At 38.5% G+C, this 26,105-nt stretch overlaps 1 protein-coding gene across 4 annotated transcripts; it reads left to right on the forward strand.

The window, feature by feature from the left end:
• The first annotated feature begins 240 nt into the window (after positions 1 to 240).
• On the forward strand, positions 241 to 25,330 carry bms1 (BMS1 ribosome biogenesis factor). Of its 4 annotated transcripts, none has more exons than XM_053640025.1 (23): positions 241 to 400; positions 768 to 956; positions 4,124 to 4,314; positions 4,425 to 4,504; positions 4,576 to 4,764; positions 4,858 to 5,000; positions 5,597 to 5,718; positions 5,954 to 6,147; positions 11,192 to 11,331; positions 11,423 to 12,114; positions 12,536 to 12,637; positions 12,854 to 13,008; positions 14,049 to 14,130; positions 14,243 to 14,322; positions 14,417 to 14,602; positions 15,142 to 15,330; positions 15,567 to 15,747; positions 15,869 to 15,927; positions 16,051 to 16,173; positions 16,691 to 16,838; positions 21,573 to 21,748; positions 22,188 to 22,349; positions 24,542 to 25,329. In XM_053640025.1, exons 2-23 carry the CDS (start codon positions 790 to 792, stop codon positions 24,767 to 24,769), a joined length of 3,789 nt encoding a protein of 1,262 aa, XP_053496000.1. In that variant the 5' UTR covers positions 241 to 400; positions 768 to 789; the 3' UTR covers positions 24,770 to 25,329. The 4 variants fall into 4 exon arrangements, with proteins under 4 accessions (XP_053496000.1, XP_053496002.1, XP_053496001.1 ...); XM_053640027.1 differs by having other exon boundaries at positions 14,420 to 14,602; XM_053640026.1 differs by having other exon boundaries at positions 773 to 956.
• The last annotated feature ends 775 nt before the right edge of the window (positions 25,331 to 26,105 follow it).

Consider the following 26,105-nt stretch of genomic DNA (forward strand, 5'->3'; position numbering starts at 1 on the left):
TTCAACTTCATTCGTGGAACTATCGGACACCATAACTTTTTTTTGAAATTATTTTAATGTTTTTTTTTATGAATATTTATCCTGTATATTAAACATGTACGTACAAACAAGCGAATGCATATCAAAGTGGTACAAAAATGCAGAATTAACAACATTGGTTGAACAAGCTAACAACACTTGTTTTCAGTTCTGAAGACACGGAACATTTTAGTTCGGAGGAATTTGTTGAGCCCGACGAAATATTCGCGACGGAAGTAGTTCCGGATGTGGTGCACACGTGAAAATCACTACTAGCATTCACGAATTGTCACTATGACATGATTATACAAACCCATTGGATCAGTTTGAAGTGAATTTGAATTTCGGCATCAGTTGTTTTGAGAAGAACAAGGTCTTACATGTAAGTATATGCTTTATTGAAGTCTTTTATTCATTTGGAAAATTCGAAAGCTGAGTATTTACTAACCGCATAACTACATGCGTTTAGCCACTATGGCTAACTCGGCGGCTAGTATTTACAACTACCATCAGGAATCCTTTGTTAGTGAGTAGACAACAAACATTTTTGTTAGTTTGGTAGTTCATCTATCTTCTAAGCTCTATTTTAGGACAATACAGGACCCTTGTCGTTTCAATTCAACTGAAAATTGAGATCCGACCCTGAACTAGTGATGGTTGTTATATTTGTAGGGCAACAACGGATTTATGTACATTAAGGGACAGTATTCATTGAAATAGCTGTCAAGTCTTTAACATGTGTTCAAAAGCACAGATCTCAGACGTGTGAATATGGAGGAAAAGGTGCAGAAACGGCATCAGCAGAAGCAAAGTGGTCCCAAAGCTAAGAAGAAGAAGATGAGGCAGCAGGGTACAGAGCTGGAGCAGGAGGAGCGCAAAAGGAATCCAAAAGCATTTTCAGTGCATTCGGCTGTGCGAATGGCCAGGACCTTCCACAGGTCAGTGCTCACTTTCATCATTTATGTAGGACACACATTCTGAGTCTGTGCAATGAATTGCACATTATCATCATGGTGTGGGCTATGCACAGTAGGGCAGTGACTTGGAAATTAAATACCACCTATAAGGTTAAAATGCGGAAGCAACAGTTTTAATACAGGAGTATTTACATCTGTTTTGAGAGAGCCATATCTAGAGATCACAGCAGTTTCCATACACAGTCTCTTCCATTTCAGGGAGTCTGAGCATAAAGTAATCTGGGTATCTTTAAAGTGAAATGCAGGTTCAGTACGGTTCAAATTTGGTAACTGACCTGGCTCATTGAGAACTTTCTGCTGTTGATCCATGAACAGTGGCTGTAGAATGTTTTTTCAGGTTGATGTTCTGTTGTTGTTGTTTTTTTAAATTGTATTTTGACTGACTTGACGCTTCTGTTGGTTTACTGTTGACCATACAACCTGGCTCCAGGATTCCCAAATGAAGTGGTGTTCTTTGGGTCACGAGTAGTTCCTTTTTTCTTCAAACATTCATTATTCTGCTACAGCTTAATATTAATGTTAAGTTTTTATCTATTCTATTCGGGAAATTTCTAATGCTAAGTTTCTGTCATAGCTAAGTTTCACAGTTGCAAGCGGTGGCACTTTTTTGCCACTTTTTTTTAGTTCAATTAAGTGGAGAGAGTAAGTAAAAAATGAGTTAGTTGCTATACTGTACTAGTTATTTTCAAAACAGATGTTTGTCAACCTGCACAAGCTTAAAATAGCATTTAAGAACATTCAAGGTCTTAATCAATAGTTTAAAAAATCTAAAAATGCTGGAACTGTGCTGATATTCTCTCAGAGAGAGGCTTCGCTAAATAATAATTGTAGGGTTATAAGTCATTTTGGAACTCGTGTTTTGCAGAAAAAGGTGTACTATTATCCAAGTTTGAAAAAATAATGTTAAAATAAAGCAATACATCATTCTCATAGGTTACACAGTTATTGTCTTATTCATTATACCTTGTTAGATCTGCTTATTTTGACAAAGGGTGTCAATAACTGTGGAGTATATACTTACTATCTACTTTATAAGGAACACCTGAACATTCATGCAGTTATCTAATTCAGCCAATCATGTGGCAGCAGCACAATGTAAAAAACCATGCAGCTACTGGTCAAGAGCCTCATTTAATGTTCATCAAACACCAGAATGAAGAAAAAGTGTGTGGGATCTCTGTGACTTTGATTGTGAAATAGATGTTGGTACTAGTTGAGCTGGTCTGAGTATTTCAAAACTTCTGATCTCCTGGGATCTTAATACACAACAGTCTCTAGAGTTTACACAGAATCCTATGAATTCCTTAGCCCAAGACTAGGCAGACAAAACACCTTCCTACTCTGACAGAAAAAAAAATATTAGAAGGATGTGTAAAAGGATGCTTTCTGTGAGAAGTTGAAACAAGTCTTCCTGATTATGGAGAAGCTCCACATACTACACCAGTTCTTACTGCTTGATTTCACTGTCAGCTGCTTAACAGTTTCACAGAGTTCATGGCATCAAGGGTGTGCACCCAAGCAACCAAGACATACTGAGGAATTTTATACCAGTAGAACATGAGTACAATACACAAAGTCCAATAACTTTAATTTAAGTCATTTTACTTGATGTAACTTCAAATTAAATATGATAGTCCTCACTTGGTTTCTTCCAAATCTATGTTAAGAGTGTGCATGGCCAAGTAAGCATAGTTGCTGCTCAATTACTTACACACTGAACATGTCTACAAAGCAATTAGATTTTGTCAAAATGTAATTAGAAAGTTACTCTGTAACCATCTTGTTACATCGACTGGGGCAGTGGTGGCTTTGGGTTACTGATCGGAAGGTCGGGGGTTCAAACCCAAGCACTGCCAAGCTGCCACTGTTGGGCCTTTGAACAAGGCTCTTAACCCTTTCTGCTCCAGGGGTGCTGTATCATTCCTGACCCTGCGCTCTGACCCCAAATTCCTGACATGCTGGGGTCTGCGGAGAAAAGAATTTCACTGTGCTGTAATGGATATGTGATCAATAAAGACTCTATCATTATCTTGATGTTTGTAGCCTAGCTCAGGGGTAATCAATTGGGTAATCACGATCTGGATGCTAACGCACCAAAGTATTTCAGCAGATCAAACCGAGCATTTGAGAAATACTGTAGCAGAACAGATCATTATAGATCATTGAGAAAAACAGAGTGTTTAAAGCTGATTGGACGGAGACGTGTGTTTATCACTTCAAGTTCAAAACAGATGTCTTGTCTGATCAGAGTCCATAGTGCTAGTCAAATGCAGTAATGTGAACAAAGTGCAAAACCAAACATAGTCACTTCAAACTGATGTCTTATTTAGTGTGTCACATGTAGCCAAGAACTAATCATTCATGGTCAAGCGTTGAATGGTGACCGTAGTTACCTTTTAGTCAAGTTAGTTGCTTACTCTGACCTTCCTGTAAGCAAGGAATTTTATGTAGCTGGACCTTCACAAATTTTAGCTGAATACCCGTGGCTTAGTTTATTTCAATATGAGTGTGCTGCTTTGAAGATATTTCTTAAATTTTTTATCATGTTTATGATTTAATCATTTCAGTGTTTGTTTTCCATCAGACATGCATTAGTAATGACCTCTTTCAGTTAGAAACATTTATTCTCATCTAATTAGCATGAGTGTCGTTAAAAAGACTGAGTGTGTGTGTATATATATATAATATATATATATATATATATATATATATAATGTGTGTGTGTGTGTATATATATAATGTGTGTGTGTGTGTGTGTGTGTGTATATATATAATGTGTGTGTGTGTGTGTGTGTATATATATAATGTGTGTGTGTGTGTGTATATATATAATGTGTGTGTGTGTGTATATATATAATGTGTGTGTGTGTGTGTATATATATAATGTGTGTGTGTGTATATATATAATGTGTGTGTGTGTATATATATATATATATATATATATATATATATATATATATATATATATATATATATACACACACACACACACACACACACAATCTTTCAATAAAGAATTCGTTACGGTACATGTAAGAATTGATAATATTTTTCTAATTTTTTTTTAAAACAACAATCATATTTATTATGGAATATTTATTTTCTGTGTTTTTTCCTGTTCTACATAGGACCCAAGACATAAAAACCAAGAAACATCATATACCTTTGGTAGACCGCACACCTTTGGAGCCACCACCTGTCGTGGTGGTTGTGATGGGGCCCCCGAAAGTGGGCAAGAGCACCCTCATCCGTTGCCTGATCAAAAACTACACACGGCAGAAGCTTTCAGACATCTGTGGCCCTGTAACCATAGTATCAGGTGAGTTAGTGATTGTTTTGATGTATTCCTGTGAAACCTTACTTTATATGCATAGTTTAATTTATATGAATAGTATGCTGTTTTAATATGCCTCTTTCGCTTATCACTAGGGAAGAAACGGCGTCTGACCTTTATCGAATGTAACAATGATATCAATACCATGATAGATTTGGCAAAGGTTGCAGACCTGGTGAGTGTCCCTTATGGAAAAGTTGTACATGTTGAAGACTGAGCAGTTAATAGTTCTTTTCCCTTCACTAGGTCCTGATGCTGATAGATGCTAGTTTTGGCTTTGAGATGGAGACCTTTGAGTTCCTCAACATCTGTCAGGTCCATGGTTTCCCTCGTGTCATGGGGGTGCTCACACATTTGGACTCCTACAAAAATAACAAGTCACTCAATAAGACCAAGAAACGTCTCAAACATCGCTTCTGGACTGAAGTTTACCAGGTAAAAGCCACATAGCTCTGAAATCACCAGTCGTAATCATTTTAAACCATCAATATAAAGTCTTGTATAACTCACCTTATCTTCAACTAAAAGGGAGCCAAGCTGTTTTACCTGTCTGGGATGGTGTATGGCGAGTACCAGACACAGGAAGTGAAGAACCTTGGACGATTCATTTCAGTCATGAAGTTTAGACCCTTGGTGTGGCAAACCTCTCACCCTTATGTTGTGGCTGATCGGTAAGTGTAGAAATAAGCAAAAAACTTGCACCATATTATTTAATGGTGCAAATTTTTTTTCATTGGCGGTACTGTGTCACAACTCCAGGTCATGAAACAGTCTGAATTTCATGTCCTGCCTGTGTCCGTGTGGGTTTCCTCAGGGTTCCTGCCACCTGCCAATAAGGGGACTGGCAGTGCTAAATTGCCTCTTGGACTTGTTTTTTTTAATACCGGTTCATTGCTATGACAAGATTTTAATGAAATGTGGTCAGGTTTAGTTTTAGATTTTTTTATTTTATTGAAGATACACTTTTTAAATATTTTATTTTCATAAAGTTTGTACATTTTTCTTACATTTTAACATGTTTCTCGCCATAAAATAGCCATGGAAGCCTGCGTTATAAACAAACTAGTAAACAAACAAACTGCAAATTTGTGTAATATATATACAGATATGTGCAATATACCTGCAATATACTGACATCCTGATCAGGGTGTGTGCCTGCCTCATGCCCAGTGTTCCTGGGATAAACTGCAGATCCACCCCATCCCTGAACAGAATAAAATGGTTACTTAAGATGGCTGAATGTATGATGATCAATTTCTCTGTACAGGATGGAAGATCTAACTGAACCAGAGGCTATTCGATTAGATCCTAAATGTGACAGAACTGTCTCTCTGTATGGCTACCTGCGTGGGACGTTCCTGAAGAACAAAGGCCAGGTTCATATTCCAGGTAAAACAGATAAATTGTAACCCTCAATACAATCATACACTGTCAGGTTTTGAACAACTGGATGGTTTTTAATTTAAACAATGTTAGCATCACATACCATAGATCAAAGTCCAGGCATAGATCTGCAGTTATATTATAAATAGTTTCCAATGAAATAGTCACATTTGTTTTATTTCACTTATACCCACTATTATTACTCAGATGTTGTTTTAATGTATTAGAATGTACTTTACAGGAGTAGGAGACTTCTCTGTGTCCGACATCAGCTTTCTTCCTGACCCGTGTCCGCTGCCGGATATGCTGAAGAAGAGAGCTCTGAATGAGAAGGAGAGACTGCTCTACGCTCCCATGGCAGGGGTTGGAGGAGTGGTGTATGATAAAGATGCAGTGTACATTGACATGCCTGTTGGCCATGTGAAACAGGACCAGGTTGGGTCACTTCATTTCTCCTCTTGCTGAAATTGTTTTTTACATTTAGCATAGTGGACAGTATACGAAACAGTCCTTCCCTTACCAGCCTCTCGTCTCCGCCTTTATGTAAATAAAATGTGAGCAAGATAAGATTGAAAATGTATTTACAGCTTTAACTCTGACTGCTGCAAAAAAGATAAATCACAGAAAACATCAATATCATACCAATGATTAAACATAACATGTTTTTAATGTGTTTATAATTAAACTTCGATTATGTGGAACATCTGACAATGCTTCAGTCCCTTTGGATACTACAGAAACAATGATCAGCACCTTTTCAGTCAATTCGCGAACTGATTCGAGAATTCAGCAGTGCTCTCACAAATAAATGGCTTAAGAAAACATGTAACCTTCTGTATAAATCAAATAATTTTTCATAAGAAATTATATAAGATTTTTTTTCTTCTGTGGATCAGAATTTTGTTTTACGTTTACAAGCGGGAAGCAAGTGAAAACCTTAAGTGTGACATAACTGAATAGACTTTTCTTTTTTTTTCTAGAGGAATCCGGACACTTGTGCAAAGATGAAACACTTGCATTGAATTAAATATTTATGTATTATGTGAATTTTACATAATCAAGAAAATGATTATGTAAAATTAATGTTTTAATTTCAGTCACCCTCATACATGTACATTACATTGTGCATTTTGCACTGTCTGAGAGCTTTTATGCTCCAGGTTGTGCTTCACTTACTGTATCTGCTAAAGTCAGAGACAAAGCAGAGTTGCCTGATTTACATCACAAAAGAAAAATGTAAATAGTTTTGCATTCACTTAAAATTGTGAAATGTTTGAATAGAAACCCAGCAAATTACCAACTCTGTTACTGCGAACAAGTTGCAGGTTGGATGTTAAGTTTTTCTCTCTTGTTCCTTCATCAACGGTTTATTTTTCTATATTTTAATTGAATTTAAATGGTCTAGTATATAGTGCCTTGCGAAAAGTATTCACCCCCTTGGCATTTTTCCTATTTTGTTGCCTTACATTCTGGAATTAAAATGAATTTTATGGGGGTTTGTTTCATTTGATTTACACAACATGCCTACCACTTTGAAGATGCAAAATATTTTTTATTGTGAAACAAACAATAAAAAAAGTCAATACTTTTGTAGAGCCACCTTTTGCAGCAATTACAGCTGCAAGTCTCTTGGGGTACGTCTCTATAAACTTGGCACATCTAGCCACTTGGATTTTTGCCCTTTCTTCAAGGTAAGACTGCTCCAGCTCCTTCAAGTTGGATGGCTTCTGCTGATATACAGCAATCTTTAAGTCACATCACAGATTCTCAATTGGATTGAGGTCTGGACTTTGATTAGGCCATTCCAAGACATTTAAATGTTTCCCCTTAAACCACTCAAGTGTTGCTTTAGGAGTATGCTTAGGGTCATTGTCCTGCTGGAAGGTGAACCTCCGTCCCAGTCTCAAATCTCTGGAAGACTGAAACAGGTTTCCCTTATTTGGTGCCATCCATGATTCCTTCAATTCTGACCAGTTTCCCAGTCCCTGCTGATGGGAAAACGTCCCCACAGCATGATACTCCCACCACCATGCTGCACTGTGGAGATGGTGTTCTCGGGGTGATGAGAGGTGTTGGATTTGTGCCAGACATAGCGTTTTCCTTGATGGTCAGAAATCTCCTCTGACCAGAGTACCTTCCTCCATATATTTGGAGAGTCTCCCACATGCCTTTTGGTGAACAGCAAATGTGTTTGCTTATTTTTTTTCTTTTAGCAATGTTTTTTTTCTGGCCACTCTTCTGTAAAGCCCAGCTCTATGGAGTGTATGGCTTAAAGTAGTCTTATGGAGAGACTCCAATCTCTGCTGTGGAGGTTTGCAGCTCCTTCAGGGCGGCTGTGGCTCAGGTGGTAGAGCAGGTTGTCCACTAATTGTAGGGTTGGCAGTTTGATTCCTGGCCACATGACTCCACGTCCTTGGGGAAAAAAAACTGAACCCAAAAAAGTTGCTCCTGATAGGAAGCTTACACCTTGCATGGCAGCTCTGCTACTGTGCTTTGCTCTGTGTGTGTGTGTGTGAATGGGTGAATGAGAACCAGTCTAAAGCACTTTGGAACTGCTAAGGTTAAAACAATGCCATATAAGCGCAGACCATTTACCATTTTACCATCTTTGGTCTCTTTGTTGCCTTTTTGATTAATGTCCTCCTTGTCTGGTCCGTGGGTTTTGGTGGGCGGTCCTCTCGTGACAGGTTTGTTGTGGTGCCATATTCTTTCCATTTTGTAATAATGGATTTAATGGTGTAATGGGATGTTCAAAGTTTTGGATTTTTTTTAATAACACAACCCTGATCTGTACTTCTCCACAACTTTGTCCCTTGGCCTTCATGGTGCCGCTTGCTCAGTGGTGTTGCAGACTTTGGGGCAACTATGATTAGTTGTCAGTTGTGCTTGAGGCAATACCTGTTTTGTATTTTTGTGCTGTTGTGAAGGATTCTATTCAGGGGGTTCAATAATTTTGAGACTGGAGAAGTCATTATAAGTTGCAATTCCAGTTGAATTTGGGGAAACCACTTGAAGCGTTCGTTGTGTAACTATTTTAATTGCTTTTGTTTGATTTGTCCATTGCAAACCGCTGAAAGTCTGTAAATTTTGACAATTAACCTGATATGCAATGGGGGTTGAATAATTTTGATTGGAACTGTATACTGAGATCAGGTGACAGATTATGTGATACTTAGATTGCGCACAGGTGGGGACTTTATTGATCTAATTATGTGACTTCTGAAGGTAATTGGTTGCACCAGATCGCTTCATATTAAAGGGGCTGAATACATATGCATGCATAACTTTTCCATTTTCAATTGTTTAGAATTTTTTTAAAACAAGTTTTTTTTTCATTTCAATTCACCAATTTGGACTTTTTTTTGGTGTATATCCATTGCATGAAATCCAAATAAACATCCATTTAAATGACAGGTTTTAATGCAACAAAATAGGAAAATTGCCAAGTGAGTGAATACTTTTGCAAGGAACTGTAGTTTTCCTACACAAGAGGATATGCGTGTTCCAGCTTTTAGCAAATCTAAATATCATCATGCATATCATCCATCGTGAAAGTGTTGTAATGTCACTGCTAGGGATATTGCACACACCTACTGATGATATAGAGTCATGTCAAAAAATTAGTACACCCCATGGAAATTGGCTTTTTTCATATATTTGGAAAAGCAAACATTTGATCCCATCTATTAATAAAGTTGATGTACTTTATTATTATTTATTAATTGTACAAGGAAAATGGGCATTTTCAATCATTTATTCAACATAAATATCAATGTATGTCATATTCTTTTGTGGAAAAAGTAAGTACCCCCTTTGCCTCAGAAGGTAGTATTGCCCTCTAACAGAAATAACTTATTGTAGGCATTTGTCCACCAGGCTTGCTGGAATTTTTGACCACTCTTCCATGCAATATTCTTTCAGTTGCAAGATGTTTGAGGGTTTTCTTGCATGTACTGCCCGTTTCAAATCCCCCCACAACATTACAATGGGATTCATGTCCAGGCTTTGACTAGGCCATTCCATAACCCTCCATTTCTTCATTTTGAGCCATTCCATGGTGGATTTGCTAGTGTGCTTAGGATCATCATCCTATTGAAAGATACCCTTTCAGTTCAACTTCAGCTTTCAGGCAGATGGCCTCATGTTATCTTAAAGCACTCTTTAATATGATGCAGAATTCATAGTCGAATCAATGAATGCAAGCTGTAAAGTCCCTGAGGCAGCGAAACAACCCCAAACCATAACATTTCCACAACTGTGCTTCACAGCTGGTATGAGTTGCTTCTCCTGAAAAGCCGTCTTTGGTCTGTGCCAAGCATGTCTGTTGTTACTGTGACCAAACAACTCTACTTTTGATTCAGAGCACATTATTCCAAAAGGCCTGGTCTTTTTCTTGCCTATATGCTTATTGTCAAACTGTAGCCTTGTGAAGGCTTTTTCCTGAAACGCATGCAGGTCAAATTTGTGCAATCTCTTTCTGATTGTAGAAGCCTGCACTTTGACACCAACGGTTGCAAGATTTACTAGCAGATCATGTGATGAAATTTTGGGGTTCTTTGAGACGACTTTTTGCATCAGTCTTCTCTTGGGCTGAATTTGCTGAGATGGCCAGTCCTGGACTACTGTTTGAAATTTGCACCATTTGTAGATTGTTTTCCTTACAGTGGAATGATGTATTTCAAATAATTTAGATATCTTTTTAAATTCCTTTCCAGACTTTCTGAAGGCCTCGCAGAACTCTTTAGATCTTGGCATGATGACATGATGACGTCATACGCACATAATGGGACGCCACTAGCTTTAGCAGACACCCAGAGTCACCGACAATGACTTTCTTCAATTTAAAGTAATACCTAAATACTATTATATAATATAAACTTCTATATTAGTTTATATTACATATAAGTATTTATGCATTATTTTTATGGATGCACAAAAAGCACTGACTTAAACTACAGTCCTAAATGGAATAATATATATTCTGGTGTGTGTCTGTGTGTACTGGGTTCTTTTCAGTCTTATATAATTGGGACAAACAGTTGTGTAAAATTTTAGTCTGATGTTTATATTTGTAACACTCAGTTTAATAAATGAAAAAAAAATAGTACTGTAAGTTTGCCCCCACCCCCCCATCCGATTAATCAATTAATTGAATAAATAAATAATTGGCCAACTGATCGATTATGAAAATAATAGTTGGTTGCAGCGCTAATTTAAATTGTGAAAGTTACTACAAAATGTGAATTTTATATCATTTGATAGTGTATCAACTTTATTAATAGGCACTGTTTCAAAGAGGATCAAATGTTTGCTTGTCCAAATATGTCAAAAAAGCCAACAATTTCCATGGGGTGTACTTATTTTTTCACATGACTGTATCAGAGAACAACTCCAACATTCCGGCATCGTTTTAGATTTGTGTTGTGGATGCTGTTGTTGATGCATATTCTGTAAAAGATCATCTGACTTTCCATGACAGGAGGAGTTGCGTCCTGCCACAGAGCTGATGCAATCCCTCATGGGCACACAAGCCACTCTGGATGTCAAGATAGCTGCCAGCAAAGTTTCACTGTTCACAGGAACTGCAGCACTGACTCCAGAAGAAGTGCAGGAGAAAAGGTATAGTTAGATTTGTCTTTTGGTAAGTTTAAATGATTTTCTTTCAGTTCTCTCGTATTGTATTTTCTGAGATTTTGTGTTCCTTTAACAGCAGAAAGGAAGGACCTGTAGAGAGCCGAGTTTGGGACCAGGAGACTCAGAGAGAGAGGAGGAAAGCTGTCTTTAGTGACGATGCAGAAACAGACAATGGTGAAGGACTTGACGAAGAAGACTCCGATGAAGGTGAAAGCAATGAGGAAAAGGCAGATGAGGAGGAGGAGGAGGAGGATGAGGAGGAGGAAGAACACGATGATGATGATGAGGAGGTGGAGGAGGAGGAGGAGGAGGATAAAGATGATGAGAGCAAATTGGACAAGAGTGAAGTGGCAAAGGATGAAAGGAAAACGGTGAAAGAGGCAGCTCCTCCCATGAAGAGACAGAAGCTGGAGCAAAATGGAAAAGACAGCATGCCTGTGGTAGAGATGCCTGCATTTGCAGACAGTGATGATGACTTGGAGAAGAGTGATGAAGAATCAGAAGGAGAAGAGACTGATGAGGATGAAGAGGAGGAAATGGAAGAAGAGAAACAGAAGACTAAAAAAAGCAGCTCAGCACCTCCGGACTCTGGTCACTGCTCTGAAGAGGATGATGATGAAGGAGAGGAAGTGCAAGGCGATAGTGACTCAGAAATGGAAGAACAAATAAGTGTTAAACCAACATTAAGAGAGGCTACAAAGCTAAAGACAACTGATGAGGAAGAGGAGATGGATGCAGAAGATGGAGAGCTGGGATCTGAAACTGCTGGTACTTTCACTCTCATGTTGCTTGTTTTATTATGATCAGGCAATTGATTGAGTCTTTACACCACTTTATTTCCCTGAGCCACTTATTTTCATTTTAAGACAAGGAACTTACAAGGGGGTTTAACTATAACCCAAAATAAATTCTGCATCGATTGCCATTAAGTTCTGTTGTTCTATTTGATGTGTTTGCCATAGGTTCACAAGGTTATTGACTGATGCGTATATCCTTGTTTTTGTACTCTCTAAGATGTAGAAAGCATACTGCAACTATTGCAACACAATGCACAGAATGTGATTAAGTTATCTGTGATTCATATATCACAAGCCAATATTGAGTAACATATTGTGTAGCCATATTCTGTTGTTTTTAATATGGAGTCTTATCCTTTCTCTCTGCTTATGTTTTAATACGTGCCTGTCAGGAGCACTACGTTGGAAAGAAGATTTGGCCCGGAAAGCCATGGAAGCGTTTCAGAGACGACAACGTGCTGCACCTAACCTACGCAAGCTGGTGTATGGCACAGGTGAGTGAGTGAATCACAAGCATATATACAACTCTAGACAAGCTGGCATTTGTTATAAGAGACATGTTTGACAAATGATCTGTTTCTTTTATGAAAGAAGTACTGTACACTGACTTTTATGGAACATATTGAGGTCCATTGTGTTCTTTTGTGACTGATGACGGCAGGAATATATTGAGTGCAACCCAGTTTGTATTTCTCATTTGTTTGTGTCAGTGGTGGAGGAGGAGGAGGAGGAAAACAGTGAGGAGGAGGAGTTGGGTGGGCTTTTCCGAGTTAGTCGGCCAGAGAACAGTAAGAAATTAAGAGCGGATGCTGTGGACTGCTCACGTTTCCAGCCTGATGCAAGCCATGACTGGGACCAGGAGGAGGTGAGCAATGTGGCCAGCACCCTGTCTTATCTAAATCTCTGCTTTCACTCTTAATTTTTCAAATATCTGGAATATTTAGGATGGGGGCACGGTGGCTTAGTGGTTAGCACATGTGCTTTGCAGCTCTGGTGTTGGGGGTTTGATTCCCGCCTCCGCCCGGTGTGCACAGAGTTTCCATTTTCTCCTCGTGCTTCAGGGGTTTCCTCTGGGTACTCCGGTTTCCTACTCCGGTTTCCTACCCCAGTTCAAAGACATGCATTTTAGGCTCTTTGATATCTCTGAATGAGTGTGCGAATGAGTGTGCCCTGCGAATGGAGAGTCCCCCACCTTGTGCCCTGAGTAATCTGGGATAGGCTCCTGGCTCCCAATGACTAGGGCTGGGTATTGTGACCAATTTGGCGATTCAATTCTTATTTATGTGAGTTCGATTCAATTTCGATTTGATTCCATATCCATTAGTTATCAATATTTCATTTAAAATGTTAGTTTTGCAGACATGGAATCCATGTTTTAATATAAATGCTGGTAACTGAAACCCTCCTACTTGGCTATATTACTGAAATACACTTTTACTTTAACAATAGGACGCGTGCAATTATGTTTAATTACTTTTTACTTTTACTTTGAATAACAAACATTGTAACAAGAAATCATAAATATGTGCATCAATGCACACAAGGTAAGCACAAACTGCACACTGCATGTTACTGTAAAAAATAAAAACATTGTAAATGTGCAACAGTGAAATTCATTAAGAACTTGAAACATGTTTAAGAAATAAAACCATTTTCAAAATTCAAAACATCCCCAGGACGAGAGGCGAACTACAGATAATATTCACATCCTCTCAAGTAAAGAATTTGCATTAATAATCGCTTCGGAGATTTCCTGAGTCGATATCGTTTCGTTAAATTGAAGATCGATTAAAATCGGAGAATTGATTTTTTTTACCCAGCCCTACCAATGACCCGGTGTAGGATGGATTGAATATTTAGGAAACTGTATTAAGCACACATCTGTACTGATACGTGTGTTTTCAGATGTTGGCCTCCATAAGGGACTGCTTTGTAACTGGAAAATGGGAAGGAGATAAAGATGCTGCTACTCTGCTTAAAGAGGATGGTAAAGACATTATTAGCCTATTTTTGTCTTTCAACAAAGATGTCTTTGGAGCCTTTCTATTTTACTCTCATTAATCTACTGAATGAGTTTACTGAATGAATCTACTCTCTAGATGAAATGTATGGAGATTTTGAAGACCTGGAAACTGGAGAGATTCACAAAGCAAAGTCTGGGGAGGGAGATGAATCGGAGGTACTTGGATTAGGACCAACATTCTTACATCACTTTTTATTTTTGTGGTCCTAGTGTTGCATTTGTATGTGTATTTGTGTATGCTTATCACAAGCAGGGAGATGAGGAGGAGGAGGAGGAAGAAGAGGCACCCAAATTAGTGAAGATTGATGATGAAGAAGCTCAGAAAAACAAGCGTCTGGAAAAGAAAAAGAGACTGAAGGAGAGGTTCAATGCAGAGTATGATGATGATGCTACCTACTTTGATGACCTCAAAGAGGAGATGCAGAAGCAGGCTGAGGTCAGAGGTCACAGCTGTAACATGACTTGCATTCATCCTAACTTAACTTTTAAGCATCACTTAATCATTTAATGTAGTTGCTTTTTTTTGCGTTCCATTAGATGCATGGTCATTCAGTTTTAGAAATTCATAGACATACAAGATAAAAGTTAGATATTACATACAGGGCTCACATGACTGAATATGAACGCTCTTTCAGCCCACAGCAGGTTGGAGCCTAACAAAATAAATATAAAGCAATAATTGACATTGCTAATCAGAGAAAACTGGCTTATAAGGCAACATGGCCTCACAGCATCACATTAAGTATGGGCTGCCCAATCATCTTTTGACAGTGCCTGTATCTTAAATTTTTTTGACTTAATTATTAACATATACACTAACAATATTTACATTTTGGTAATTTGGATGATTGGCAGTAATTTTACTGAAAAAATTATATAATTTGTGATGATCCCCCTGCAGTACCATGATGGTCCAGCAGGGGGATACAGCACACGGGTTAAATACAGATAACTAACTTTTCTCTGTGTCTGCAGCTGAACAGGGCTGAGTTTGAGGACATGGATGATGAAACTCGTGTTCAGTATGAGGGCTTCAGGCCTGGCATGTATGTGCGTCTGGAAATCCCTGCACTTCCGTGCGAGTTTGTTACCAACTTTGACCCACATTATCCAGTAATACTCGGTGCCTTGGGAGCCAGTGAAGGCAATATTGGCTATCTGCAGGTGAGCACAAATCATAAGATCTTGACTAAGTCTCTGCTCTCTTCCACTTCTTATTATTATTGTTATTGATCTTTCAGAATTGCGAGCATAAAATATTAATTCAGGACTCCCTGCTTAGAAACAATGTTTAGTAGAAAATACCCCGCTGTTGGAACAGACTAAAAATGTTGACTAGCTCCTTTTTTCTGTTGCCATCTTTCACATTTCCTGTCCTTCTGTTTATCTCTTGACAACAGATGCGTTTGAAGAAACACCGCTGGTTTAATCGTATCCTGAAGACCCGTGACCCACTCATTCTATCGTTGGGCTGGAGACGTTTCCAGACCATTCCTCTCTACCACATTGAAGACCACAATGGCCGCCACCGCCTGCTCAAATACACTCCTGAACATATGCACTGTGGCGCCTCTATCTGGGGTAAGACAGCTACATGTTCCAGTATCATAGTCCAAGGAGGATGCACTATTTAGTGTTATCCTTCACCTTTATCTGTCTCTTTTCCCTTTGCTATCTACCCACCTCCCCCTGCCCCATTTAGGACCCATCACACCCCAGGGGACAGGTTTTCTTGCTGTTCAGAGTGTTGCAGGGACTCAAGTAAGATCTTTTAACATGTTAAAACTGCTCTATATTTTAATAAATTATTATCCATGCGTCCTGTTTGAGAGCTGCTGAAGTTTCCTCCCTTTAGTTACTTTGAATCTGTCTCACTTTCCTTAGGCAAATTTCCGCATTGCAGCCACTGGAGTTGTCTTGGACTTGGACAAATCTGTGACCATTGTGAAGAAGCTCAAGCTGGTTGGATACCCTTATAAGATTTTTAAGAACACCTGCTTTGTCCAGGTAGGGGATCTTGCAGTCAGACAGCTATGTACTGTTGTAGCAGTACTGCACATGACAAAGCGCCTAAAATGTTTCAGAAGTGATGGCTATTCTTATAATACAGGGGCCACCCTTGTTAGATCAACCAGCTTGAAGCACTGTTTCTGCTTCACATATGTGGGTCCTGCAGCTGAGATTTGAATTCGAGTTTATTCAGTGTTCTATGCCATCTGTGACCCTGTTGCTCCAGAGGGTGTAATTAACCATGTTCTCAATGCGAGAGAAGGCTGGCAGGGTCCTTGTTTTCTCTGACACTGCCAGTTGGGAGGCCAGGACTTTTCATTTCATGTGGTTGGTAGGTCAAAAAGTGTCATGGCAGGAGACAGTGGGCAGTGCGCTAAAGGAGAAAATGCTGGGAATTCTCAGTGATTAAACTAGGAGGGGAAAAATCATGTTAATTAACCATTGTTCAAAAATAATTGGGTCTTCTGATTGTAAAAGCATGTCAGTGACTCTGCCCTTTCCTGCCCTCTCTCAGGGAATGTTTAACACAGTGCTTGAGGTGGCAAAGTTCGAGGGTGCCTCTCTCCGCACGGTCAGTGGGATCAAAGGTCAGATTAAAAAAGCTCTGCGGACACCCCCAGGAACCTTCCGAGCCACATTCGAGGATAGGCTCCTCATGAGTGGTAAGTTGGACTATATACTAGTTGAAGATGCTAGATGTAAAATTTTTGAAGAAAATGCTATTGCAAGCTTTTGTGGAAGAACATTTCATCATATCTGCATCCAAAACCACATGATGTGCACTAAGTAGCATGCTTAACTAGTATTGACAGACTATTTAGTCCGGTAGTATGTAGTGCAGGATGTGGTGCCAATTTTGTGACTCTGAAGATATAATTTTCTCCTCCTGTCTCCTATTTTTTACAGATGCATTATGAGAATAAAAACTTTATTGTTCATCAGTGTAACTGTCATAGTTACTAGCTGTGTTTACATCCACGTGTACTTATGCAAATTTTGGGATAACTCATAAAAATAAAAAACGTTGGATGGAAAGACCAGATGCAAATAAAATTTCCAAAGTGCACCTTAAAAAACTTTGTGCGTTCAATTGAAAATTAACTACGATGGAAACACATTTACCGATTAAATTCCTTGATGCGCATCAGAAGTGTCATGTGAGTTTGCCGCAGCAAATAATGGGATTGGATAATCGGCTCAGAAATGTAAAAGTGGTTCAACGGCAATGCGTTTTTCTGCCAGAACTGGGGCATGGTGGGTCGGCATAACTGGACGGACCAGTGGGCCAATCTTGTTGCACAGCATCTCAAATGTTTTTGTCATTCTGAATTGCCTGAGCTAAAGTCTGTCGTTGAAATGATTTGGTGTAATTATCTCCCAGAACTGTCTCGTACGATTCCATTCCCAAATATCAGACATCCATCATGGATCACAAGATAACATGAGGTTTGTGACAACGTTTCGTCTGCATGCTCTGAAGCACAAGTCTTTTATTATACTGGGAAAAAGAGCCACAGTGGCGTCCCTGGTTGCACCAACTTCAATTTGTATTGATGCTTTGTGCCAGTTTCCCAGGTAGTGACTATTTTGTTCTCTTGGACACATGGGATGTAAACGCTGCTTTATCTGCAAATGTTTTCTGCAGTATTCCAATTTTTCACATAAGTTACATTTGCAACTTGGATATTAACATTTACATTTATTCATTTAGCAGACGCTTTTATCCAAAGTGACTTACAAATGAGGAAATACAAGCAAAGCGATATATCAAGCGGAGACCAATACAAGTAGTGCTACTATACAAGATCTTTTAATTGAGTTCTAGAAAAGCAAAGTGCAAGAGTAGGGTTTTTAAATTAATTTTTTATTTTTTTAAGGATAATGTGGGGTTGGCTTTTTAGGGGTTAGTTAGGTGTTTACAGAAGAGGTGGGTCTTTTAGCTGTTTTTTGAAGATGGTGACAGATTCTGCTCTCCGGATTGAGGTTAGAAGTTCATTCCACCACTGAGGGACAGATAGTGTGAAGGTAACATAGCTACTGAGCGACAGAAAGACCAAAACTTCTCGATTGCTCTGCTGTAAATTGTGTAGCCTTGGTTCAATCTTCATTGGACATGGCCCCGCACGTCTCCGAGGTAGACCTAACTAGCTAAAGTACAGCATGGAGAACAGAACTGTCTCTAAAGTGTGTTTTCTGTATTCTCTGTATTTTATTATCTAGTTAGTGTATATATTTATTTTTTTCTACTCCAGCTTGTCGAAAACCTTGTGCATGAGCCAAATGGTGTTCGCACACTAGATACGACACAGAGCAGTTAATATACACACAAAGCTCAGCAGATGCACTGGAAGACTTGATTATATCACGTTTGAAATACAAAAATCAGGACAAACTCACGACTACCAGCTGAGCTACATGACGATATAAATTCCACAATAACAATGTCGGCTGACTGTCATCTCCCCATAGTTCATACAAGGTGCTTGAATTTGGCTTTTTGAAGTTAAAGTACTGGAAAACCTTGAAAATAGCCATTTTTTAAATCTAATGGAGCATAAAAAGTGCTTGAACTATAAAAAGTCAATAAATACGAACTCGCTAAATAACTTTAAAGTGATTATTTTCGGTAGAACATGAATGCAATCCTTTCACTCAAAATATGACTCCCCGCTGCTGCCCCTCCCTCTCCTCCTGCTATTCACTCGCTCATTTTAACAGAGACGGCTCTGCAGCCCCCCCCCCCGGAAAAAAACACAAAAAAACACCTAGCAATGTATCTAGCAACTTTTTGGACAAACCTTAGCTAGAAGAGAGTCACAGTACTGCCCTGCGAGCGCAAGGTCCTGCTTTCCCCCTGGAGACACACCTCTCTCTGCAGCTTCTCTGTTCAGTGAGGGGCAGAGAGGAGCAGCACATTCATTCACTTCAAACTTTCTCTCCGAGTGATTATTTTACATGTAAATATAGCCTAAATCACAGCGCACTTGTCATCTTTAACTTATGTGTATGGTGGTTTTGTTAGATGACGTCGCGGTTATAAAATTAGGAGTTCAGCAGTGCAGAGAAGCAGCTTGTAAGTGACTGCTGGTTAACATGTAGTCTCTTAATGGGCCACGGTTCAGTCACTATTTCATACTCATAATATGTAAATGGGAACAGCTTTATTGGGAATTCGGCTGTATTAAAATAAAGCATGCAAGCACAGAGAGTAGGAGATGTTATAAAGGGCTGACACTAAGCAGAATGAAAATGAAGCAGTGACGTAATGAATATGCTAATTAGCGCATAACATCATCTAGCAACGTTTGGACAGGTGCTCCTGTCACTCACCTGGAGTATATTGACATTATGGTGAAGATGAAGCAATGCCTGGGAAATGCTAAATTAGCGCATCATAGCTGGGAAAAGGTGCTATATAAAAATTGGTTGTATTTTTAATAATAATAATTTTGGAATTTAAAAAGAAGAAATAAACGTTTTAATGAATCTCTTGTATAGTCCTTGAAAAAAAAAAAAAATAGTGCGTGAAAAGCCCTGGAATTTCATTATGAAGCATCTGTACGAATCCTGTCTCATATTCAGCAGCTTCGCACCAAATTAAAGCGCAAGCTACTCCATCAGTAACAGATATAGTATTTTATATTGGATTCTCTTATTCTCTGACTTTTGCCATAATTCTGACTTCCCTCAGAATTCTTTCAGGCCTGAAGTTAGGACATGACGTTTGACATATTTGAGCTGGCATATATAACGGGACAGGACTGGCGGGAAATTGATATGTATATGACTCTCCTGACACAGCGCTGACTGTGAATTACCTTGTGCAGAATGAAAACGCATGGTTATTACTACTATACAAGATTGTCAGGGTGACTCACAGCAGCTCAACATCATATTATTGCGTATTTCTTTCTCCCCTGACTCAGTAATCATTTTAACAAATAAACCTCGTGTGTTTTTTTAAAACAATGTTTTTTAAAAACATCACCCTGTGTTAGCATTGTGGTAGGCATTTATTTGTTCTCCTTGACTTGCTGTTAGGTTTTCATCATACAATCAGATGCATGCATTCTGAAAATGTATAGACAAACTTTCTATTAATGGAAAACACCTTGAAAATGGTTAAATGTTCTGGAACTACATTATTAGTGCAGGGTAAAGTTAGACTATTAAGCCAAGGAGTTTGCATATTTTAGCATATTTTCTTTTCTTCCTTCATCCTTTGCTAATGATGATTTAACTTCCCGCCACGATAACACCACTCTTAACCATCTCCAAGAGCAGCTCTGAAAGCACTGAACCTCATATTCCAAAGAAGGATTTATGGATGGATTTTCAGCTTACCCAAAGGATTTGAGAGTGCAGACAGTAATAGGTGCTTAGTGCTACATTCAGGAAATTTCTTTTTTCGTTTGTCACGAACAGTGTCACTCTTGAAGGCAGAGAAGTACAAAGGTATACTAAATTGAGGGCCACTATCACCCAGCACAGTCAGGCTGCCTAAATGTATTTGTTTGATCTTTATTTGACCAGAAAAATCCCAGTGAGGATCTATTTTTAATGGTGACCTGACCATGAGGTTAATATAGTTGGAATTCTAACCAGGTTTGAGATTTTGGAGTTTAGGTTTCAAATTGACATTCAACCCTTAAAACTGGAATCGTGCAGTATTGTTGCACAGGGCTAAAATCCAAAAGGACTCATCTTTCCAGACATGAAAAGTATGGAAATTCTGTGTGAAAATGTTTTTTAAAGTATGGATTTTTGCAGGCTCAAGACGCACAGATTTTTTGGCTTTTTTGCTGCTTCTGAAAGCCTCTAAAAACATACAACAAAAGTGAACATGGAAAGTCTGGAAAAATTAATATCTAAAATGTTTTGATTCTGATCATTTTCACGATAAACAGGAAAGGCCTACAATATGTTTGGTCACATTCTACTTGGTTATTTTGGTGTATTGCTTGAAGGGAGAATTAAATAAACTATCCTTTGAAACCTATCCAGTACTGATATCCAACAGTGAGCGAAGTGGTAAACATCATCTCTAATATTTTTGTGAAAAATGTAATCACTGCTAAATGGTTGAGGAATGGGTTGTGTGGGTTTCAGTCAGAAAGGGGATGTTAGGGTTTGGATTGTTGACTTTAATGTTAAATGTGACGTTGCCGTGTGTGAGCACAGTCCGTCATGTGAGGTAGTCATTTGGATGATTATTTCCTAAAGAGAATGGGAATCCTGTTTCTTTCACTGTATACCCATTTTTATTGGCTCTGCACATAGTTGCACTAGTATTTCTTTGCCAGATTCATCTGTAAAGAAAAGTACACAACATATCTAAAACAATTACAACATAATGAACATCAATACTTTATTATTGTCATCGTGTGTGTTTGTAGATATTGTGTTCCTGCGCTCCTGGTATCCTGTCTCAGTTCCTCAGCTGTACAATCCAGTGACATCTCTTCTGATGTCTGTTGGTCAGAAGGACAAGTGGACGGGTATGAGGACCCTTGGGCAGCTTAAGCATGACTTGGAAATAAGGAACCAACCCAACCAAGACTCTTTGTACAAGGTAGTGTACTTGTATTCATGTAAGGACCGATTAAAACAGACACAAATCTGGACACGTTCATATCACAATAAATAGCACTAACCCCCACAGATTGCATGCAGTGTACCCAGAATATAACAGATTAATCACAAAATGGCTAGTATTTTTTCATAATTTTCAAGAGAATAAAGCTACTGCAGAAGCTGTCAACTCAGAACAAGGGCTGCTTTGGTCAGGTCAGCTCAGGTCTGGTTACATCAGAAGGTTAAAAATAGTCTGTTAGGTCTCTCTTTCTCTCTCTAGTGCTTTATCCTCAACTTTTTATGCACAGCATGCCTGTGATCAGTGACCATGCTTCATGCACTGACAGTAGGTTATAACAGTCAGGATGAACTATTTCATTCATAATCATTATCAAGAAAAGAATTAATCTATGTCACTTCTCCCTTGTATTCTGTAGCCGATTGAGAGGCAGAAGAGACACTTCAACCCCCTCCGTATCCCCAAAGAGCTGCAGAAAGCTTTGCCGTTCAAGAGCAAACCCAAACTGCAGGAGGCCAAGGGCAAAATCCCCCGGGACCTGCAGAGACCCGTCGTGATCCGGGAGCCCCACGAGAGGAAGGTGAGCCTCCAGTGCGGTTATGTATCACTAACAGAATTTAATTCAATTTTCTGGTTATTTTAAAACACCTACAGTTAGACTAATGTTAATCCACCAAGGATGCCTCTAGAGCATAGCTTTCCAAATATTGCATCTGTTTAATCCCTGTTCCAGCGTTAATTCTGCAGACACCATGCCAGCCAATTTCTGAACCAATCCCCATGAAATTTCCCAAATAATTCTTAAACGGGACAAGAAGTCTTGTATTTTTATCTGGTGTATATACTTTTTTCTTTGCTCCATTCTGTTTTTGTGCCATTTAGTAATCAGATATTCCTCCTAGACATGCATTAATTGTTTCTTGTCGGAAGAGTACAGATGCTTGCTTAAAACCCTGCAGGAAGGTGTCCAGTCACTGTTTCAATCTAAGTTACACATTAATGAATTGTAGCACAATTTTGCTAACACTTGCACTTCCATTAAAAAAAAAAAAAACCCGAACCACTGCATTATATTAGACCTATTTATAGTATCATTTTTAACTTAAATCTTAAAATGAGAGACGTTTTTTTTTTTTAATTATTTTTTTACTTGGATGGTTCTTGCGTGATTCTGAACATATTAAATGATTCAGCTTTTTGAATTGTACTTGCACCTTTAGAACTCTCAGATCGTCCCACATTATGACATGATTTAAACTAAAATGTAAAGACGAACTGTGAATGTCATCATTGTAGGCAGCTTGTCTTGATTAGAGTGTGTAAATCTGAATTGGATGTGTTTCATGAATTAATAATAAACCTGGAAGGCAGGAAAGTTTTCTTGCCCTCTAATTGTTAAATCATTCTAGTTTAAACCTCTCAGCTAATCAGGCCTGTTTTAGTGGAAGTCTTTCACACAGAGGGCACAACACCGGCAGCATTTTTTGTCTGTCATGCTTTCAGTTTAAGCAGCACATAGTTAACATGCTTGTCTTCCTTGTGAAGAATGCAGCAGCGTGCAGTCACAGGAAGGTGCTCGGTTATATATTTGAAAGTAGGAGCTATAGCTACCCAATAGGTAGTCTTTGCTTCTTCTACAGCACATTTCTTTTTCATATCTTTGTTTTTGCTCTACATGTGTTTGAATATGAGGCCATGTAGCACTGAAACGAAGTTAAAAGATAAAAGCTTAAACCTGAGGAGCAGAAAGCAGCTTTGTGTATGCTAAGCTTGTTTAGTCATGCTTATTTTGTGGTGCACTGGGTAGTGTTTGCTGTCTCGTAGCTGCTGGATCCCTAGTTAATTCCTGAGCTTGGGTTACTGTCTGTGTGGTGTAGCACATGTTTTTAAGTTCCCGTGGGTTTTCTCCACGTTCTCTGGTTTCCTCCCACCTCCCAAAACCATGTCAGTAGGTAGATTACCTAATCTGTGTTTGCGTGCTTGCGTGGACTTGAGTCCCATCCAGGGTGTATTCCCAACTCCGGATCCACTCCGACTCTTGAACAGAATATAGCAGTTACTGAAAATGAATGAATGATTAATAAACTTTATTTGATCATATGCACAGGTTTTGCATGATCATCTGACCGTCCAATATAGACAACTGACTTAGGCTAGGGTTAGAGAGAAATGAGAGAAACAAGTGAAGCAAAATTAATAAAAAAAAAAAAACAGCCTTAAGGAGTTTGAAAAAATTTGGACACCTTTTTGTGCAGCTTTGCAAGTTGTTAAGACAAATAAATTAGTGGCCTCTTATGATCTTAGGATAATATTTTTGTTACAGTTTGTCATCAGATTTGCAGGAGATGCTCTTTAAGGTTTTATGTGATATAAAACTAAAATTACATTTGTCCAGTATTTTTAATGTAATAAACTCTCCACTGCATTTGTAATTCCACACTGTCCCTATGGGCCAAATAAATGTGTGGCAAGGTCTGTTACTGATTATATCCCATTATAATTTAATTAATATAGTTACCCTTATGAATTATTAACTAATATTGGAAGCTAGTCGAAATTGCAATATCATCATAAGGGGAAATGCAGGCTATAATGTAAGCATCAAAGATGCTCAGGAGTAATAAGTTTTTGATTGAATTCCCATAATTATAATATCCACAGACAATAATTTCAGCAAATGTATCATTCAAGCCTATTGCATTTTGAAGGGCTGTGTGGTGTGTGTTTGCAGTAGTATTGAAGCTCTTGTTTAACTCCTCCACTCTGCACCAGGTGGCAGCGTTGCTTGATGCCCTGAGCACAGTCTACTCTCACAAGTCGAAAAAGGCACGAACAGAGCAGCACACGAAGCACAAAGAATTCCTGAAGAAGAAAGAGAAGCAGGAGGCAGAGAAGCTGAAGAGGCAGAAGGACGAGCGGAAAAAGGTGTACCGTGCTATGGGACAGAAAGAGAAGAAAAAACTCAAGGCCAGCCTGAAGGGAGCTTCTAAGGATGACTGAGCATGTTGTACCTAGTGCTGCTGGACTTCAGCTCTGACTCCACTGGACCCCCAATAACACAGGCTTTACACCAGCTGATGTGTAGGCTCTAGTGTGGAGATGTACAATGTTATGTGAGACATGGACCACTGTCTTGTATGTATTTAACCCTACAAACAAGAATCATGTGTAGTTGTGCTACTGCCCAGCTGTTTGTGAGACTCAAATGTGAGGATTATAGTCACCATTCACATGTGACTGTCACACTGATACCATGTAAATGCTTTGTAATGTTGGTTTTAATAAAAGTAACTAATGTGTATTTCCTGACAAAAATCTGATTATTTCCTTCCTTTAAAGGAAGGAATCTTTTGATCTTTCTGATCAATGAGTAAAGGAAAATTTAGTTGATTTCAGCTGGTTATTGCTGCGTGTGTAAGTGTTATTCTTCAAAGAAGAGAAGAGTATTTTCGCATCACTTGCCATCACTAATCACCAGTGCAAATAGTAGTTTAAAAACTCCAGCTGTTGACATATCTGCATGAGTAACAACAGCTGTCACTGGTTTTTCTCAGCCCACCAAGGGAAACGGAGTTAATTAATGTGATGACATTTTTAAATTATACATTATATTTTTATATTTGATCTATATTTTATAAAAAGTACAAAATTGAAATGCTGTAGAAATAACAAAAAAATTATTTTAAGATTTGGATTCATTATTAGGCTAAATGAGTTGAGTAAAATGGTGAAATGAAGTTAAGGTGCAAAATACCATGCTTTTTTTCATTGCACTACCATTTCAGAACCAGAGGTATGCAAGTTTTGTACAGGTATTTTTCTTAACCAATGCCATGATAATCATTAGTTCCAGCACAATACACTTAACAAGTCTAGTGTTTATTATGATTATTCACTTCATGTGTGTCACAGAAAACATTAAGTATCATCTAATTGGTACTTGATTTTGAGCTTGGATTACTGTTTGTATGGAGTGTCACAAGTTACCCTATGCTCCACTAATATTGGCACCCTTGGTAAATATGAGCAAAGAAGGCTGTGAAAAATTGTCTTTATTGTTTAACCTTTTGATCTTTTGTTAAAAAAAATCACACACATTCTCTGCTCTCATGGTTATCAAACAATTGTAAACAAAACAGGTGTATATATATAAAAAAAATTGTTGTTAAATATAGGTGTGCAGCAATTATTGGCACCCTTTTAGTCAATACTTTGTGCTACCTCCCTTTGCCAAGATAACAGGTGAGTCTTCACCTATAATGCTTGATGAGGTTAGAGAATACATGACAAGGGATATGAGACCATTCCTCCATACAGAATCTCTGCAGATCCTTCA

The sequence above is a fragment of the Ictalurus furcatus genome, chromosome 13 (assembly GCF_023375685.1).
Source record: "Ictalurus furcatus strain D&B chromosome 13, Billie_1.0, whole genome shotgun sequence".
In the NCBI taxonomy this organism is placed as follows: Eukaryota; Metazoa; Chordata; class Actinopteri; order Siluriformes; family Ictaluridae; genus Ictalurus; species Ictalurus furcatus.